Source organism: Mesoplodon densirostris, chromosome 5 (assembly GCF_025265405.1).
Source record: "Mesoplodon densirostris isolate mMesDen1 chromosome 5, mMesDen1 primary haplotype, whole genome shotgun sequence".
In the NCBI taxonomy this organism is placed as follows: Eukaryota; Metazoa; Chordata; class Mammalia; order Artiodactyla; family Ziphiidae; genus Mesoplodon; species Mesoplodon densirostris.
The window spans coordinates 14,955,774-14,974,792 of record NC_082665.1 but is presented as its reverse complement, the minus strand read 5'-3'; the positions used below and the strand labels follow the sequence as shown (position 1 = coordinate 14,974,792).

At 36.4% G+C, this 19,019-nt stretch overlaps 1 protein-coding gene across 1 annotated transcript; it reads right to left on the bottom strand.

Annotated features, from left to right (window-relative positions):
• Positions 1-14,810: 14,810 nt before the first annotated feature.
• Positions 14,811-15,559, bottom strand: LOC132490359 (keratin-associated protein 24-1-like). The gene is given in 2 exon segments (XM_060098674.1): positions 14,811-15,166; positions 15,169-15,559. Coding segments are annotated over 2 exon segments (747 nt in total).
• Positions 15,560-19,019: the final 3,460 nt, after the last annotated feature.

Here is a 19,019-nt window from a genome sequence, read left to right as displayed (position 1 = left end):
CCTAAAACTAGTGTTGTCCCAGATAATTTAACTTCTTAAATAAAGTTAGGTGTCTACTGGCTCTGCTATAGACACTCTGTCTTAGGTATTGAACATAGGCAGAGGGGGAAAGTATTATTAGCGATTAAATGACCCCAGAGATCTCAGGCAATGAAGATCTAGGATAGCCAGAATATAGGAAGCATTTTGAGATGTTAGATATTGGGTCAGGTATGTCAATGTAGACACTGTCCACTTTAGGACAGGATACGTAATAGTCTATCTGCTCTGCTTACTGCATGTGCTTAGTAAAGATAGAGGGATGAAAAGTTGAGTGGGTGAATGAATTAAATTTTAGATAAGTTTTTCTTAAGAAAGATCACTGTCATGGCAGTTCTACATAGATTTAACACAGACTAACATGATTCACAACTTCTTTCAGGTTTTATTTAATACCTTATAAGAATGGTGTTAGAATTCCTATTCACAATTTGAACATTTAAGAGACTATTTTTTTTTAAAGATCACGTTCCTGGGGCCTTGGGCAGAAAGTGACCTATTTGCACAATCAGTGGAAACTTGCAGTGGCTCAAGGAAATTTCTTAATGAAATCAACTCCCTCATCAACTAAAAGTCTAAAAGGAGAGTTAACAAATCAACTTAAGTTCAATTTCATGGACAGATGGAATTTTTATTTAAAATTATTCCTTAAAATGTTTTTATTATATAAATAATTCAAGATGGCATTTTCACTGAAATAAATTCACACACATTGATAAAGACAGATAAATTAATATCCTTACCTTCCCATCTCCCACTACACTTACTTCTCTTCAAATCCCTTACTTCCCAGAAGTAAACAGTCTTCTGGTTTGCTGTGTATTCTTCCAGAATTTTTTTGATGCATTTTCATATATTTATGAATATGTTAAAAATTATAAATATTTGGGGTTTTCTTCTCTACCTCCTCCTTTTTCACATACAATGTGTATTGTCTACACTCTTCTACCACTTTTTAAATCTTAACAGTATCTCCTGAAGATCATTCCCTGTCAATACGCATGGACCTCACACATTCGCATCATGGAGGTCTGTTATTGTAGAGTATGGCTGTATTTTAAATTAATTAGTTTATGTCTTTATTCTTTTATGGAGTAGTGGGTTGACAAATTATCTTTTCTAGTTTATGGTATACTATCATCAGTCTCTGCAACCCCTCCCTAGTTGAGTTTTGAGGTATCTTCCTCCTGTCCTGATTTCCGAGAGTGTACTGGGCTAGTGTTGCTGGATCTTTTCTGTCATGGGGGAAGTGATGATCCTCCCAGGACATTTAGAAATAAGAACAGTGAACACATAAATCAATGTCCCCTGACCTTTCCCTCTCTCTATTTTTGGCACCGAAAATTCTGCTCTAAGTTTTCATTTTCCTACTATGGACAGAATCACCTTATTCCGCAGGTGTTTCTCAGAGTTTCTAAATAAGTTCCTCAATGGCATCCCCATCCCTTTATTTTCCCAGTTACATCCCCATGGTTGGTTTTGACAGAGTTAACAACACATCTTTGTTATCTATCTTCTCTCATCTTGCTATCTTAATTTCACCATCAACAATAAATTAGCTGACTTATTATTTGCCTAAAAGGCACTGTTGAATGAAAATCCTTAAAAATGTATTCTGTAAACATGTTCTTATATTCATCAATAGTAGTAATAACAATAATAATAGTAATAGTAATAATAGCTAACATTTATTAAGTGGTTACTTTATGCTACAGTTATAAACTCTTTAAGACATATGTATTGACTCATTAAGCCTTTTCATCCATTCAATGAAGTGTATATGATTGTAATCCCTGTTTTATAGATAAAGATATTGACCACTGAGAGGCTAAATGAATTGCCCATGGCCATATGGTAGAAGAACTACAATCCAAGCCCAGCCAGTTCAGTTCCAGAGACCATGCTTTAACCACTACTCTATACTACACCAAGGTGTAAGGGCTCTGATCCAAAGGGTCTGAATTTTCTAAATTTTAACAGTTAATGTCAAATTGCCCTTAAAATGGCTCTCTATAAATTTAGCTCCCAGTAAAACCTAACAAGTTGTACTTCTAGTCTTTTATTTTTGTCTATCCTATTTAGAAAAAAAGTGTTCAAGTTTTAAAATTTGTGTTTCTGCTGGCAAATATTCAGCTATTCAAATATATTGAATTCTCTAGAGCATTAGCCTGAATTGTTGAACGTTTGACTTGAAAGAGAATATAGAGATATACTATAGTCTCTTATTAATGAGAAACCAGAGTGTCTGAGAGTTTATATGACTTCCATCAATTCCCACTGAGAGTTGGTTACAAGGTTTGAGGGGAGCTCAGATGTTCCATCTTTCTTTTTTTTTTTAATGCTATTTCTGCTAATCCGCACTGCCTGCTATAACAGCTTCCCTTGGTAATCACAATTACTTATAGGATCCCATGTTAATTACCATATAGCTGTACCCAAACACTGCACTAGTCTTCCAATATTGTACTAAAGCACAAAGAAGGCACCTGGTAGGCAGGTTCTAGGATAACAGTACTGTTTTCTAACCTTTAGTGCAATCTTCCTAAAATATAAAATACTAAAAGAATGGAGAATGGAGGACACCCCTATACATAGAATCAGCCCACATGTTTCTGACTATCCCTTAAGTGTGTTTAACATTTGTATATGTTACAGGCTCCATGGTTACAAAATCAGTCATAGATTATCTGTAGCATTAACGACAGAGAAGATTCATAAATCTGTGGAACTGGAATGGATGTCTGAATTTATTTAGGGTTAGGCTTATAATTCCATATGACAGATGAGTGTTTGAGGTCTACAGATGTCAAATGACTTGTCAAAAGTTACACTGCTAGTTATTATCAGGCCACGATTTGAATTTAAGTTTTCTAATTACAAGTTTCCATCCAACTAAAATTACTCCCTTCAACTCACTCAACAAAGGTTTATTAAAGTATTATTCATTGCCAAACACTGACCTAGGCGTTGAAGATTTGATGGCAATGAAGCCCTTCAACTCATTCAAATGTGGTCAATGTCTCCACAGAATTGATTATCTAGTGGGATAAGGCGATGTGGAAAATGACTTTCACTCAGCTCTTGGTGTTTACTTCTGTGTTGCAGGAGTTCCTTTAAGGTAACACTCTTGTCCTCCCTTTGCCCATCAGGCAGGTAGAGGGGGATTTTCTCATCTGATTGGTGAGTTTAGATAGGAATCTGGTATGCCTTGTTCAGTACCTTCTCTCCTTCCTGTCAGGGAACTTATGTTCTTCCCTGCTTCTCTCCTAAATGTAATGAAACCACCAGTTCATTCATTGCTTATTTCTGGAATGAATATTAGGATGCCACTTACCTTCAGATAGAAGACCCCTTCTCCAAGAGTAATTATTTTAGTAGTAAAAGTGGTAGTTTACTCTCATTTGCTGACCCTTTTTTCTTAGTTTTCTATTGGTTCAGAAGTTGCTAAGGGACAAGGATGCTATATTTTGGGTCATCGTTAAACCTAAACAAGTAAATTCAGGTCAATTTCCAGGACAGCAAAAGTCTGAGGCCCTATCAAAACATGTAGGAGAGGTTCAGAAGATATGGAAGTTGCACTTATAACTAATTTTAGGTCATTTGATTGCTACCTATGATTTGTTTGTTTTTAATAATGGGCCAGTCTTGCATTAGAATCAGTCCTCTTTTACATTAAAATAGCATTATGAGTCACTATAGAGGATTTTTTTAATAATATACATCTATCCTGAAACTCACCAAAGAAATTCTTTGCTGACATAGGTATGGGGTGCTGATCCAGAGCATGAGCCTTTGCAGCAGAGTTACAGCAAAGGCCTAAAGTATTTTCTTCTTTAGAAAAAAAAACCAAAATCTTCTGCCAGACATACACTATTACATGCACTTATGATTTTATAGATGAAATCTAAAATGGCTAATATACAGGATAAACTCAGAGATCACATAGACAAGTGCAGAGTCAGTCTGTGATGACAACAAAGCTCTGTTCCCTGTCAAGTTCTGCCAATATTGAGCAATAGAGGGCAACTGGAAAGCTGGAGGAGGAAAAGGCGTGCTTCTTCCTGATTTGGTTTTCTGTTCCTGTTAACATCACCCTGGCAATGGCAATTGTTCCAGTCTCCCCATTGAACCCCACCTCCCCATTCCTCCAGAGAGACAAGCACCGCTGAGCAGTAGTGCTCCCTCTACAGAGGTCTCATTCCCGACTCCACAAGGCTCTCCAAGCTCCAGCAGGGACCAGTGCCCCCTTCAGAGGTCTGAGTCTCACTCATCTGGATCTACTAGGCTCTAACAACTACAACTTCTCTTGGTCCCCCAGTGCTATGTCAGGAGCTGCTTGCTCTTGTTACTCACCCTGTCAGCTTGACATTTCTCTTTGCCTCTTCTGTCCTCTAATACTTGTTTAACCACTTCTCTGTATTAACTTGGCATGGTTTCTGCTTTTCTGCATGGACCCCAAGCAGCTGCCAAAATGCCAGTCACACCTTGTACATTCAGGACAAGTTGAACTCCCATAGGGTCAATCCTCAACCTTTCTAGGTCCACAGTTTTGGAAGATGAAAATAAATTCAATATCCAAGTAAAATCTAGAACATGTCAGTTTTCCCCTTCATGGGATCAGTTAATCCTGTGAACAGAGTGGTGCTTGTCACTTCTAGAAGGAAAATGCTTATAAAACAACTTGACAAGCATACCCCACACGATGTTTGTATCTGCAATCAGAGCCAGGGAAAAAAGCAGAGATCTCAGTAACTGACCTGTTTGCAGAGAGATTAGCTTACAATAATCATGCACTCTTAAAAATTGTTTCTCAGATACATTATTTTACAACTAATATTGTCTCCAGAGATGAATAAATCTACAGAGAGAGAGAGAGAGTGAGAGGAAAAACGCTACAGTCAGCTCACCAAATCCACAGGTTCCATAACCATGGATTCAATCAATGAAGGACTGAAAATATTAAAAAAAAATCCAGAAAGCTCCAAAAAACAAAATTTGAATTTGTCTCTTTCCAGCAACTGACCACTACTTACATAGCATTTATATTGCATTTACAACTCATTTCATAGCGTTTACTTTGTAATAGTAAGCTATATATAGTAAATTATTATAAGCAATCAAGAGATTATTTAAATTATACAGGAAGAAGTTCATAGATTATATGCAAATACTATTCCATTTTATATAAGGGACTTCAGCATTCTTGTATTTTGGTATCCACGGGGGTCCTGGAACCAATCCCCTGGAGATACTGAGGAATGATTGTACTTGGTCTTGCTTTACATGGAAATATCATGACTTGGAGTGATTTTAGCAACCAAAACTATGCAGGAGTTTTAGAACCTAAGTAAAAATTCTTCACATTGCTTTTTAGCCTGTAAAAGATTGCATTATTTGAAGGTAATCTACTCCTGGAGTCTTCCTCTGCTATCTTCCCCTATCTGCCCCTGCAATCACGTTATATTCTGGTGCCCAGTTAAAATAAATATTTCAGTTTTGGAATTCCTTGAGTTTCTAGGTAAGATGATTGCATCGATCAGCATGCCCGTCTTTTCTTTGTATTTTCCTTTTATTTTTTGCTTTTAAAGACAAACAGATGATATCTCTGGATCTTCACGTGAGGAAAGTATGTATGAATTAGTAATCCTTTTCACCAACTGTTGGAAGCAGTCCAGATCCCAGCCCAAGTGAACCCGAGTTAATATGTTGCTTGAAAAAAATATGTCAGACTTTTGTTATTTTACTCTTTTAAAAGGTTAATAAGTTGTAGAGATTAAATGGCCAACATTAGCTTGTACCTTATTATTACCTTATTATAACATTAATGTCTTAAGTTGTGAAATACGATCCATCAAACATCAGGGGCTGGTGTCTAGTGAAAAGTTTAACAAGCTGGCCTGAGGGCCAGGCAGGTTTTACTAGTGTACTTAGGTGTACATGTTTTACGTGAGGGGTGGAGTCTCTGAGTTAAAATGACTGCAGTTTGCAGCTTCTTCTCAGAAAATTAACTCAGAGGAAATTCAGATCTCTTATGGGCACTTCTTTTTTTTTTCCTTCCCTTCAAACATAAACTAGCATTAGCCAAAATGCAGTGTCTTGAGGAAATATGTAAGTTAGGTATAAAGCTTTTATTAGTAACTCTTGGCAATTTAATAATTAAGGTGTACTAGAGCCAAGTGCATCTCTTGTGATTAAATGGCGTATTGGCCACATGTAATTAAAAGCTGCCTGTATCATTAGAAGGTATTAGCTGGGCTTGGGTGGATCTCAATAAGCACTTTGGGAGGGGAACATAGGGAATGAAGGCATAGTCAAACACCATAAAATATTTTAACACAGGTTTTATCTAGAACGTTTGAATCACCCTATTTTAGAGGTGTAAGGGTGAATTAAATTCAACCTTCTCATTTTACTGGTTAGGGAAACTGGGGTCCAGAGAGAATATGTGTTTATATTAGTTACACAATTATATGGTGGCAAAATCAGGGTACAGAATGGTCTTCTGACTCCACGGTGGGTTCCCTTGTATGATCATGCACTACTACCTTTGTTCCTAACCATCTGTCTGCCCTTGCTTCAGTGATAGGCCACACTGTAATTATTCCCACAAACATGCATACTTTCCCAGAGGTCACCAGATAACCATCCAAATGGCCTTTATGTTTTGTTTGTTGTTAAATTTTTATTTTATGTTGGAGCATTGTTGATTAACAATGTTGTGTTAGTTTCAAGTGTACAGTGAAGTGAATCAGTTTATACATATACATTATGTATTCTTTTTCAAATTCTTTTCCATTTAGGTAGGTTATTACAGAATATTGAGCAGAGTTCCTTGTGCTATATGGTAAGACCTTGTTGGTTATCTATTTTAAATATAGTAGTATGTACTTTAGTTTTCATACAGGAGAGTTGAAGGACTATTCACTTAAAAAATTCATTGGTTTTGCATATTAAAGACATGGGCATAAATGGCTTTGCTGGAATTGTTTTTTGGTTCCATGTTCTCTTGCAGGATGGCAAAATGGTTAGAGGCCTCTAAGGAATGAGACACAGGGAGAGACCTCCACGTGATCAGACACAGACATTTTAAAATCAACACATTGCCTCTAAAAGGCTTGCTCATTGACATTCTCTCCTATTTGGGCAGTGATCACAAAAACCATGATCTTAGCAGCTTATTTGAGAACATGTTGCATTGACATTTCTAACATTTCTTACAAGGCAATAATGGCAAATATCTGCAAATATTCAGGTATAGAATAAATTTACTAAACAGGTCTTGATGGCATGAAATGTTGTTCTGCAACCACTGGAAACAAGAGATCTTCAGGGCTTGGGGCTCTGGAGTTGAGGTATGCTTATGCTCTTGATAGAACATGGATTACATTGGAATCAAAAGAATGAAATAGTATCCTGTATTTAGATTAGGGATGAAGTATTAGGTCTGCTTTTGTGTCTGGTTTAATTGTCATCACCTAAAAATCCTAAATCATCTAAAATCCTTGTTTCAGTGTGTGTTTCCTGGGAGTACTTCTCCCAGGAATTGTGTATATGAGTTTCCCTTCCATCGTTTACCTGTGGTTGAGGCTTCGCCTTCACTACGCCTTCACATTTAAGTTGTTTAGAAGATTTTCAGACTAATGAGTTCATGCTTCTTCAGGAATAAACAGAAAAAAACTTCCTTAAAAGCCACCACAACTCTTTCTGTCAAATAGACCTGTCAGACCAGGTCAGCGGAATACTTGTGCTTTTATATTATGTTTTTATTAATATTTTATAACAGCACTAGATTTTACCTGAAAGCAACAAGAAATGTAGATGTTCTATGCCTCAGACTGGATTGTACTGTTATGTTTAACATCTCCATTACCTATATTTCAAGAGAGACAAGAAAAAAAAAAGGAAAAAAATATTCTAGCTAAATTCTTTGTATCATGTTTTCTAAGTTATGGAGATGCCATATTTATTTTTATTATCATGTCCAAGTGTTAGACAGATAATCAAAGCAGAGCAAGTGGTAAATACGTATTTTCAAAAGCACTAGAATTATGACTTCAAGATGTATACGCAAGCTTAAGAACCATGATACAAAGAAATATATGTATATCTACATACACATAACAAGCACACATATTTATTCACAGTTACTCATAAAGTTGGCATAGTTATTGCCTTTATCTAGTTCCAGGATAATTGTTAAAGAAGCCATTGGCTTTAGTAGAAAATCAAATTTTACTTGGGACCCACATTTATAAATTTGCAGGAGGTGGATTTCTGGGAGTCAGATGTTGTCCACCATGGCAAGGAGGCCCAGAGCAGGAGGAGACTGGTTTCCAGTTTGAGGCCCTCTCTAGTTTATTGGGATGCCCAAGTTAATGGTTCTCATATTGAGGTAGGAAGGGATTTTTTTGGGTGGGGGAGAGAAATGGTTATACTAACCTCTTCCATTTCCTTCTCTTTCTTTCCCTATTCTTTCCCATTTCTTCTTTTTTCCACCCGCCCCCCACCATTTCTATCCCGACCCTCTCCCTTTCCCTCCTTCTGTCTCTCTCTTTTCTCTACTGCCTCCCATTTAATCCTCCCTCCTTTCTCCGTCCCTATCTTCCTCACCCTCTTCATTCATTGTTGATGGAGGTAATATATGTTGTGTTCCAAGCCAGAAATAAGAGCTTTATTGACTCAAGTTAAGTCTTATTTTTTTTTATTATGTAATTTGAAATGATCACTTTTTCAAAAATATTTATTTATTTATTTATTTATGGCTATGTTGGGTCTTAGTTGCAGCATGGGGGATCTTTCATCCTTCATTGCAGTGCACGATCTTCTCTCTAGTTGAGGCACTCAGGTTCTCTAGTTGTGACATGTAGGTTCCAGAACACATGGGCTCCATAGTTGTGGCACACGGGCTTTGTTGTCCCATGGCACATGGCACGTGGGGTCTTAGTTCCCTCACCAGGGATCAAACCCACGTCCTCTGCATTTTAAGGTGGATTCTTAACAACTGGACCACCAGGGAAGTCCCAAGTTCAGTCTTTTTCTTCGAAAAAATTGTTTATTCTCAACCTACAGTATTATTTCCCTCAAATTTATACAAGATCAGGAGCACAAGTTCTATGTTCTATATGGTTCTATCCAAAGATTTTACTTCTGTCTGGGATCAAAGTTTTAAATATTTTTCCTCTGTAGGTATAATATCATTTGATTAATTTCCATATACTGTCTCACTCTGTGTTGCAGAATGTAGATTCTATACAGAAAATAGCCTGTAGTGTTGGTGAATTTGAGCATCTCTTTTCTTCTTAACATGATAATGTTGCTGCCATTTGTTGTGAACCATTCCCAGGCTCTGTGTCAGGGCATTTTATATACTATCTCACATAATCTTCAGAAAGGCCCTCATTTTATAGAAGCTCAAAGGATTAAGGAGCAGCTTAAGCTACACAACTTGTGAGTGGCAGATTAAGGATTAAAATTCAAGTTCTTCTGCAAATCACTCTGCTACACTCATGATATGTGAATCATGATGCCACACACAATAAAAAGCACTTAGTATCTCTCTTTGAGTCTGTAGACTGAAAAGGGACTCATGATTCGCATAGCACCCAGTTCTTTCAGTACAAAGAAGAGATACAATGTGTTCCCCGATCCAAGAGAACAGAGTGCAAAAAAGTCTACTACTTATTAAAGATGACTGAGAACACATGCAGATTGAAAAGAAAGAGCAGATTCTGTGTTAATATAATTTGTAATCCCCTATTCTCAGTGCCCACACCACAGATGAGAAATCTTTCACAGTAAAAAGTAATGATGACATTAGTAATTATTTTTATCATAATTACTTTTGAAAGAAAGGATTCTGGACTTAAAATCTTTATTCTTTCTTTTTGAAAAGAATAATTCTGGATTTAGAATATTCTTTAGATAAAGAAACTTTAACATCATTCTTTTAAATAACAGTATTTAAATGTAAATTTGGAAGTCACATGTATATTTGTTAATTAAGAGAATTACTTTTTTTAATTTTTGAAATTTACCTTTTTTATTTTTTTATACAGCAGGTTCTTATTAGTTATCCATTTTATACATATTAGTGTATACGTGTCAAACCCGATCTCCCAATTCATCACACCACCATCCCCCCCGCCACTTTTCCCCCCTTGGTGTCGATACATTTGCTCTCTACGTCTGTGTCTCTATTTCTGCTCTGCAAATTAGTTTGTATTTTTGAATAATATTCCTGTAAGTAAGTGAGAACCTGGAATGAGGGCAGTCAACAATAGTATCATCTACAGTTTTCAGGACTCCAAACAACAAGGCACAGAAAACAAAGGTATGATCTGAGCTTCTGTTTTCTTTTGATCTGTCAGTGACCTGACTATAGATCCACAGCTCTGTGATTTACTAAATCTCAACTGTCAGTCACATTAAAATAGCAGACAAAAGGAACAAGCACAGGGAGTGTAGAGAGTAGTTGAAGAAATAATTTCATTAGGTCTGAGACAACATCTGATCAAGGATTCACTTTCCTTCTGATTCACTTCTGAAGTGAATCTCAGAACTGTGATTTCAGCAGGCACTGGTGTAGGTGGAAATTTTAGCATGGAGAGTACAGTGTTGTTGCTTATGAATAATTATAGAGTTACATGGTTTTGAAATAGTTTTTCGTGATATTGGGAATGACAATATCATTAATTGAATTGTCAGGTGAGCCCGCTATTCATCAAGGGCATCCTGGAAGATCGGATCCACTTTCCTAAAGTGAATCGTGGGTAGCACACTAACTGTATACTGAGAACTCTGATAGGCATTTTGACCAGAACTCAAAGAAAAAGACACCATTAAGAAACTCAGTGGACAAAGTTTTAAAAATCTATCAATGTTTGCATTGGGCTTAGAAAGTATAGAGATTTATTTCTTATCCATCATAAAATAAGATACATGAAAGAAGGATTCCAAAAGATAATGGCTAAAAATTATAGTTTTAAGATAGCAGACAGAAACAAACATGAAGATCATACAATTATGAATATAGCATAGCTTTGATAGAATACCAATTGCAGTAGCTTTATTAATTCATCAAAATTTTATTATAAAGTAAATTGTTAGTCATCTAAATATAAACTTTTAAGAATATGAATTTAAACAGAAACTTTAATCGGCCATTAAGTAGATTGTGTATTAAGTAAATATCAGGGTAGAGTTTTGTTTGATTTATAGCCCTTAGGATAGTAGATGTACACGTGAATTTGCTGTATTCTTTTCTCTGCTTTGTATAAAGGAAGGAGATGATAAGCGTAAAGACGTGGATGCTTATATTTAGATTGGTAAAATTTTTACAGCAGTATAAAGTAATATTCTAAATCTATAATTAATGTTTTAATAAAAAATAAATGGTCTCCTTTTATTTGAGAGGCAGAAATTGTTGGTCAGCTATGTAGTGAAAAGTATGGGAAAAGAAGTGATTCATTTGATATTTATAAGTACAAATATAAAAAGATTTCTGCTGGGTTCTACACATTAGCTGCCATTGGAGTAATGGACACAGTGCATAATTTATTAATCATATTTTGTGGTTAACTGAAATTGAACAGGACAGACATATATGAATCTTCACATTCTCTTTTTTTTTAATTTTTTTTTTTTTTTTTTTTTTTTTTGGCTGAGTTGGGTCTTCGTTGCTGTGTGCGGGCTTTCTCTAGTTGGGGCGAGCAAGGGCTACTCTTCATTGCGGTGCATGGGCTTCTCATTGTGGTGGCTTCTCTTGCTGCGGAGCATGGGCTCTAGGCATTCGGGCTTCAGTAGTTGTGGCACGTGAGCTCAGTAGTTGTGGCTTGCAGGCTCTAGAGCGCAGACTCAGTAGTTGTGGCACATGGGCTTTGTTGCTCTGCAGCATGTGAGATCTTCCCAGACCAGTGCTCAAAGCCTTGTCCCCTGCATTGGCAGGCGGATTCTTAACCACTGCGCCACCAGGGAAGCCCGAATCTTCACATTCTGTGACGTTCTAGAAGGCAATGTGTTACAGATGACTGATGCCTGTTTCACTTTGCTATTCAACATTTTTATTGAGTAGCAGCATAGAAGAAGTTGTTGATTATACACCCTACAAAGTCAGAGGGTGGGACCCACTTTATTTCTCAGTACTGTCGTTTTATTTTGCTTTTACTTTTTTTAATTACTTAGGGAATCAAAGCAGAACTGTTTAGTCGAAAAATCACTCAGAATCACCAACTACCATTCCTAAAACTCCTGTAAGCCTAGCACAACTTAGATTGTGTTTTTCTAGCATTTTTATTCTATTCATACGTATATAGGTAGATTGATAACGTGGAGAAATGTTTGTTGATATATGTGTGGTTATACGTGAAATATGTCACACTTTATGTGGACCTATTAAGTAGAAAAGTACAGAGGTTTCTCATTTGCCCCCTAACCACCCCACACACACTCATGCTTTATTTTTAATGCCTTTATGAGATCTATATCAGGAGCTTTTGAATTTGCTGTAGTCCATATTCACAAATCTTTCATAACTATTGCTTATTTATCTTTAATTAAGGAAGTTTTTCCTATCCAATATGCTTAATCTAATTTTCTGTATTTTCTCCCAATTTTTTCTCATGGGGGAGCTTATGTTTGCTTTTCTTGGGGCAAAGTAAACTATACCTTTTTTACAAATTTATCTCTTACCCCCATTCTTTTTTTCCCCTCTCACTGCATTCTCATATCTTAGTCTCCACACAATTCAGGCATTATTCTAATGCCAGTTCTTCCACCAAATATTCTTTCATCCTTCCATTTAGAGCCCTTCCTCTGATTTATTTTATATTGTACTTAAAATGATTGAGGCAGTATTATGTTTGTTTCAGTAAATGACTTCTGTGAATATTTCTTGAGAGCAGGATATATAAATATTGATATCCCCAAAGAGTCTCATTCAAGACCTCAAAGAATAGGTTTTCTATTAAAGTTTGTAAAGAGAAAAAATATGTGCTTAGTCTAGACAACTGAATACTCAGCTGGGACATAGTAATTATTTTCAAATACTTGAACACCTGTCCTATGTTAAAGGAGTTAAACTGACCCTACATGGTTAATGGCTGGTTGCTAAGGACAATTAGATTTTTCTCAATATAAAGAAGAAATGTTCAACAAATAGAATTCTCTGAAAATAGAATGAACTCACAAAGGAGTGATTTGACTGTCCCCAAACATGTTCGCACTGGAGCAATACATTAATATTCTTTCTATAAGCCTTTTCTATACATAGTAGGCCTCCTGAATGAATAAATAAAATGGTAGCCCCATTCGTACACTTCATGAGTTTTAATATTATTCATTGACTATTTATATTGATGATCTTTCCCCATCTTTCCACTCTCCAGTTACACCCATCTCCAGGGACCATTTTATTTGACTTTAGATATAATTTGCTTTTCATATACAAAAAAATCTTAGGATGGATTTTTTTCTTCTTTATCACTGAAATGGATGATTTTATTTTCAATTTTTAGAAAGCTTTTTAGGAGTTAAATCACTTCTCAGAATTCAAGATTAAATTTATTCCAAAGTCCATATCTTATCAACAAAATTAAATACACATATTTTCAGGGAAATATACATACATTTAATATTTTAGATAATTTTTGTTAAATTTATTTATTTTATAATTTATCCCCAAATTTCCCTATGTAAATATCAATCACAGACACTCTAAGAGAAATACCACTTAATGTGTTAAAAATAGAAAAATACAAAACAAATAAAAGTACTGGGAATTCATAGTCTATTTTCTTTATATTTTTAATTAAGCTACAAACTAAGCAGCAGGAAACTACTGTGTCAAAAATATTATGTATTTTGCCCAGAACACTGACAAAACTTTAGTGAATATGAAATAAAGCAAAATGAAAATCATTATTTCCCAATAGAACTTTGCTTATTACCTATGTACCAGGACTGTTTTGGCAATCAGAAAGCAATAAATCAACCGGGGAGAATTTTAGCAGAATCATGAACATAGATTATTACTACTCATGAAGCATCTATAAGAGTATTTTGTCATTCTTTCAACAATGTTTGTGTTTCTGCTACTTCTGAGGCTCTCTCCTAGACATTGAGAACAAAAGCCAACTGCCTGCCAATCCAATGTGTTATGTCTTCTTGGGAAGAGAAGATTTACTGAAAGTCTTCTGATTTTGAACTCTAGTTGGACATTTCTGCTTGCACATCCTTATATTCAGGCAGTAGGGGAAGGATGAAATAGCTCAACTCAGAATGTTTAAGGTGATGTTATCTCATAGCTTATTAGCAAGATGCTAGTTAGGCAATCGGCAAAACTATTGATAAAAAGCAGAGCAATCTTGAAAGAATGTGCTGGAATCACCAGTCAGACCAAGGAGGTTCCACTTTATCAGGAAAGGTCGGGGATAGTTGCATTGGCAGATGAGTGACAGTGACAGCCCAAATAAGAAAACTGTATTGCATTGTATTTCATATGGAATCTCTTCAGTGTTTCTGTCATATTCAATGTCAAAACAATAATACTACCTTCAGGATCCGCCTTCAACACAAAAGGCATTAAGAAAGCAACAGAAAAAAAGCTAGCAGGTGATAATGTTTGTGGTTAATAAGTCCTGGAGTTATATTTGTGGTTAATGGAACACGATTCTTAAGACATATGAAGTAATCCAGCAGAATATTCGAGAGGGTGACAGCGTAGTAGAATCTGCCCCATTGGACAATTTCTAGCAGCTATAAATGCAATAAGTTGATCAATAGCAATTCAGAGATCTGCAGCCACTACATAAATATCTTGCAGGAGGAAAGGTACTTGGTATACAGCTCAGAGACCGGAAGTTTCTTGAAAAACAGCTCAGTGGTTGGCAGCTCCTGGGCCAATAATACAGGTATTGGCAATTTCTTATTAAATAGTTTTGGGATTGGCAGCTGTTGGTAATATAACATGATGGTGGAAAGCCACTGTGTATGAAGCCAAGATTTTTGTAGCTTCTATACCCCAAACTACCCAGTCTGTAGCTGTTTAGGGGCCAGAAACTCTTGGATAAACAGTTAAGTTTCCCAAAGCATTTGAAGACATTGCTGAGGGTTTGGCAGGCTTTGGATGTACATAGCTGGGTTTGTAGCAATCGGATACATACCCCTTGGACTGAGTGCATGGGTTGCAGCTGGGGCTGGGTCCCGTGTTGGTAGTTTCACAGGCACTGAATATTTTGCCCACTGTTGGAGAGTTGGAGGGCACAGATGAGTTTGATTGGTCACAACTTGTGGTGCAGGTCTTGATCTCACAGTTGGGAGATTCACAGCTTGGTGCTTCATCATACATTTCTTGGCAGTTATCCAGGAGCCAGAGATTTCCTTGGTAGTTACTGGGTAAGCCAAGCCCAAAGGTAGGGCTTACATCACTGGAGCAAAGAGCAACAGAAATATAGCAGTAAGTTCTGTAGGATGTCCCACTGCAATTCCCAGGACAGCCCAGAAGAGACATGGAGCCTGAGTGCATGCTCAGTGATGGCCGGGAAGGTATGGTAAGCCTGTGGCTTGATGAACTTTTATATCTTCCCTGGTGATTTTCTGCAACCTCTCCAGACTTTCTTCCTTCTCACTGCCTGGGATAATAATAACATAGCAACATTTCATTAGTGTGTTGTTTAGCTACAGCTGCTGATGTCTTCACACTCATATAAAAATAAGTTTATTTTGATTCTTCAAAGTATCTATAATCACCATTTTGACCATCACCCATCACTCATCATCTGTAGACCATAGTTTTGGTGAATTTTGATTTCAATGTTAATAGGCAAACTCTCATCTGTCGATCAGTGGTAAACAAGAGATCATGTGTCTATAGGCTTCTGCAACATGGTTGTCAAAATGTTAATGAGAATCCACATAAAACAAAGAACCTGGACTTTTCCAGTCTTTTGACTACTGCAAAATATTGCAGGACTTGATCCTAAACTCTAAAATAACCTGAATACTTTGTCTCCACACTGTTGCTCAAAAGAGAGGGTAAGGCATTTAACTATTAAGAGAAAGAATTGCTTCCCCCAAATATGTGCTATCCTCTTAACTGTGCCAGGCCATGTACTGGTGACAACTTTTTATCTGTTTGGGAAATTCCATCTGTAAGACTCACAGCAATCCCAGTGAGACTTAATAACCTATACAAGGCCAAAAATGAACTTGTTCCCAGGGGTCAGTGGTTGCTAAGTAACCAAGCCTTCTATGAGATCCCTTTCTTAAAGAGTTTCTACAGTATGTAATATCAAAGAATGCCAGTTTCTCAAGATAGTACCTTCCTGATTGACTAAAATTTCGTTATACATTCCATTGTCTCTGTTGTGAAACCCAGCTGCTGTCAGATGTATAATATTTTTCTACATTTCTGCCCAAACAAGTTTTACTTATTCCTGATTTGCTTTTTTTTTTTCACATGGACTTCATTCCTCTGTTGAAGAATATAGTTATTTTTAGTCTATGCCCACAAAAAGGAATGGTTATGCTTAAAATTTTTATTTGAATAACCTGTATGGTTCTTATGGGCACTGTACATATTAAATAACACTCTTCACTCCTTATGGTGAAGGCTGAAGGAAATTTTTTTTAAAGAGTTTAATTTAAACTAAAGAACTGGCATTTTGTTCTTAAAAATACAAACTATAATTCACACTTACAGCCTCCATTGAACTGGAAATGGCAATGCATTTATTAACAGCAAGGTGTTCAGACAGGGGACAGTACCAGCTTCTTCAGGTAGGATAAGCTATAGGGTTAGTTTTTAAAATACATTGTCTTCACAGAAGACAATTTGATTTCCCTTCCTTCTTTCTGCTTCTCAGCTAGATTTTTAAAATGCACACCAATTTAAAGCGACAGTATTCTCCAATTTTTTTTTAATCTGAGTTTTCTCAGAGTTCCTCTCAGTATTTATTCAATAAAGGGGTGAATTTATTCTATGAGTAACTTTTTTTAAAACAGTGTTTGTGAAACGTGTCCCAGGTGAAAAAGGTCAGGATCAGGGAGCCATATTTTAAGCAAATTGCTCAGCTATAGACTGTCCTGGAGTTTTTCACAGAAATTTTCAGTCCTGAGGCAGGCATATTGGAAGTAAAATACATAAAGCAGTTGATGGCCTCCATATAAGTGCTGGAGACGGGGTAGAGAAAAAGGAAACCTCTGCACTGTTGGAGGGAATGTAAATTGGATTGGCCACTACTGAGAATAGCATAGAGGTTCCTTAAAAAACTAAAAATAGAGTTACCATATGATTGAGCAATCCCAGTCCTGGGCATATATGTGGAGAAAATTCTAATTTGAAAAGATACATTCACCCCAATATTCATAGAAGCACTATTTACAATAGCCGAGACATGGAAGCAAGCTGAATGTCCATTGATGGATGAATGGATAAAGAAGATGTGGTTTATATATACAATGGGATATTACTCAGTAATAAAAAAAAATGAAATAATGTCACTTGCAGCAACATGGATGGACCTAGTGATTATCATACTAAGTGAAGTAAGTCAGACAGAGAAAGACAAATATCATGATATCACTTAGGTGTGGGATCTAAAAAAGATACAAATGAATTTATTTACAAAACAGAAACAAACCCACAGACAGAAAACAAATTTATCATTACCAAAGGGGAAGGGTTGGGAGGGATAAACTAAGAGTTTGGGATTAACATATACACACTACTACATATAAAATAGGTAAACAAGGACCTCCTGCTGTATAGCACAGGGAACTATACTCAATATCTTGTAATAACCTATAATGGAAAAGAATCTGAAAAAGAATATGTAAAAAAAAATAAAGTCTCCTCAGCTTGAAACAATACACCAGGCAGTTGGTGGCCAACTTTCCATGAAATTACTGGCTTCAAGTGATATATAGAAGAGTCAAGGGGTTGATGGAGATGTATTGCTGCATCCCTTTATCATACTATGGTTACCTCTAGTCCTATTTTAGGCTTTCATATAACAAATTTGAGGGAAAACAAACAAAAAACAGAATGAGTAGTCAGTCAGTTGTAAAGCTCACATACTCCCTTTCCAACTTTGCATTAAATGACAGAGTATTTTAAATTAATATCATTCACTCTAGTGTGAAGTCTAACAAATAATGTAGAACATCACATAGTGAAATCAGTGTTCACAGCATGAGAGTTTACAATATATTTAAATTTATTTTGGTACAATAACTTTCTAAACACTCAAACACTGAGGTTTGCAAAGGCAGAGTTAGCCAAAGCTTCTCATTTGCTTTTATGTTTTACCTTCTTATCCACTCATCACACTGATAGATAACCATCACTCCCTATTCACCCACCAACTTCTGTGAATGATGCCTCTACAGAACTATCTCCTGCTTTCATCTCCATCTTGGCAAGAGATGGAGCAGACACCATCAGTAACCCAGCAAATATCAAGTTCATATCAGTGGTCGCTTTTAGCAGAAAGTAAGGACCATTGTTATTTGGGTGACATTGTCCTCTGAAGGCTTTGGAGAAGCATATACATTACTCTGTTTTTACTTAACTACTAAATAATCTTTCCTTCCATTAATTCCCCTATTCATAAATATTTTCTATGTGTGCCAAGCTGAATAAAACACAATGCCCACTTCCTAACCACCAGAACCTGTGAATATTACCTAATATGACAAAAGAGCTTTTGTAGATGTGGTTAAGTTGAGTGTCTTGAGATGGATTGTCTGGGTGAGTCTGATGTGATCACAGGAGTCCTTATAAGAAGGAGGCAGTAGATTAGAGAGAGAGAAAGCAATGTGATGGCAGGAGCTGGAGTGATTCTGCCATTAGAGAGGGAATGCCAGCAAACTCTAGAAGCTGGAAGAAGCAGGAGATGGATTTTCTTCCAGAGACTTTAGGAGGAATCAGCCCTGTTGATGCCTTGACTTTAGTTCAGTGAAACTGATTTTGGACTTCTGGCCTC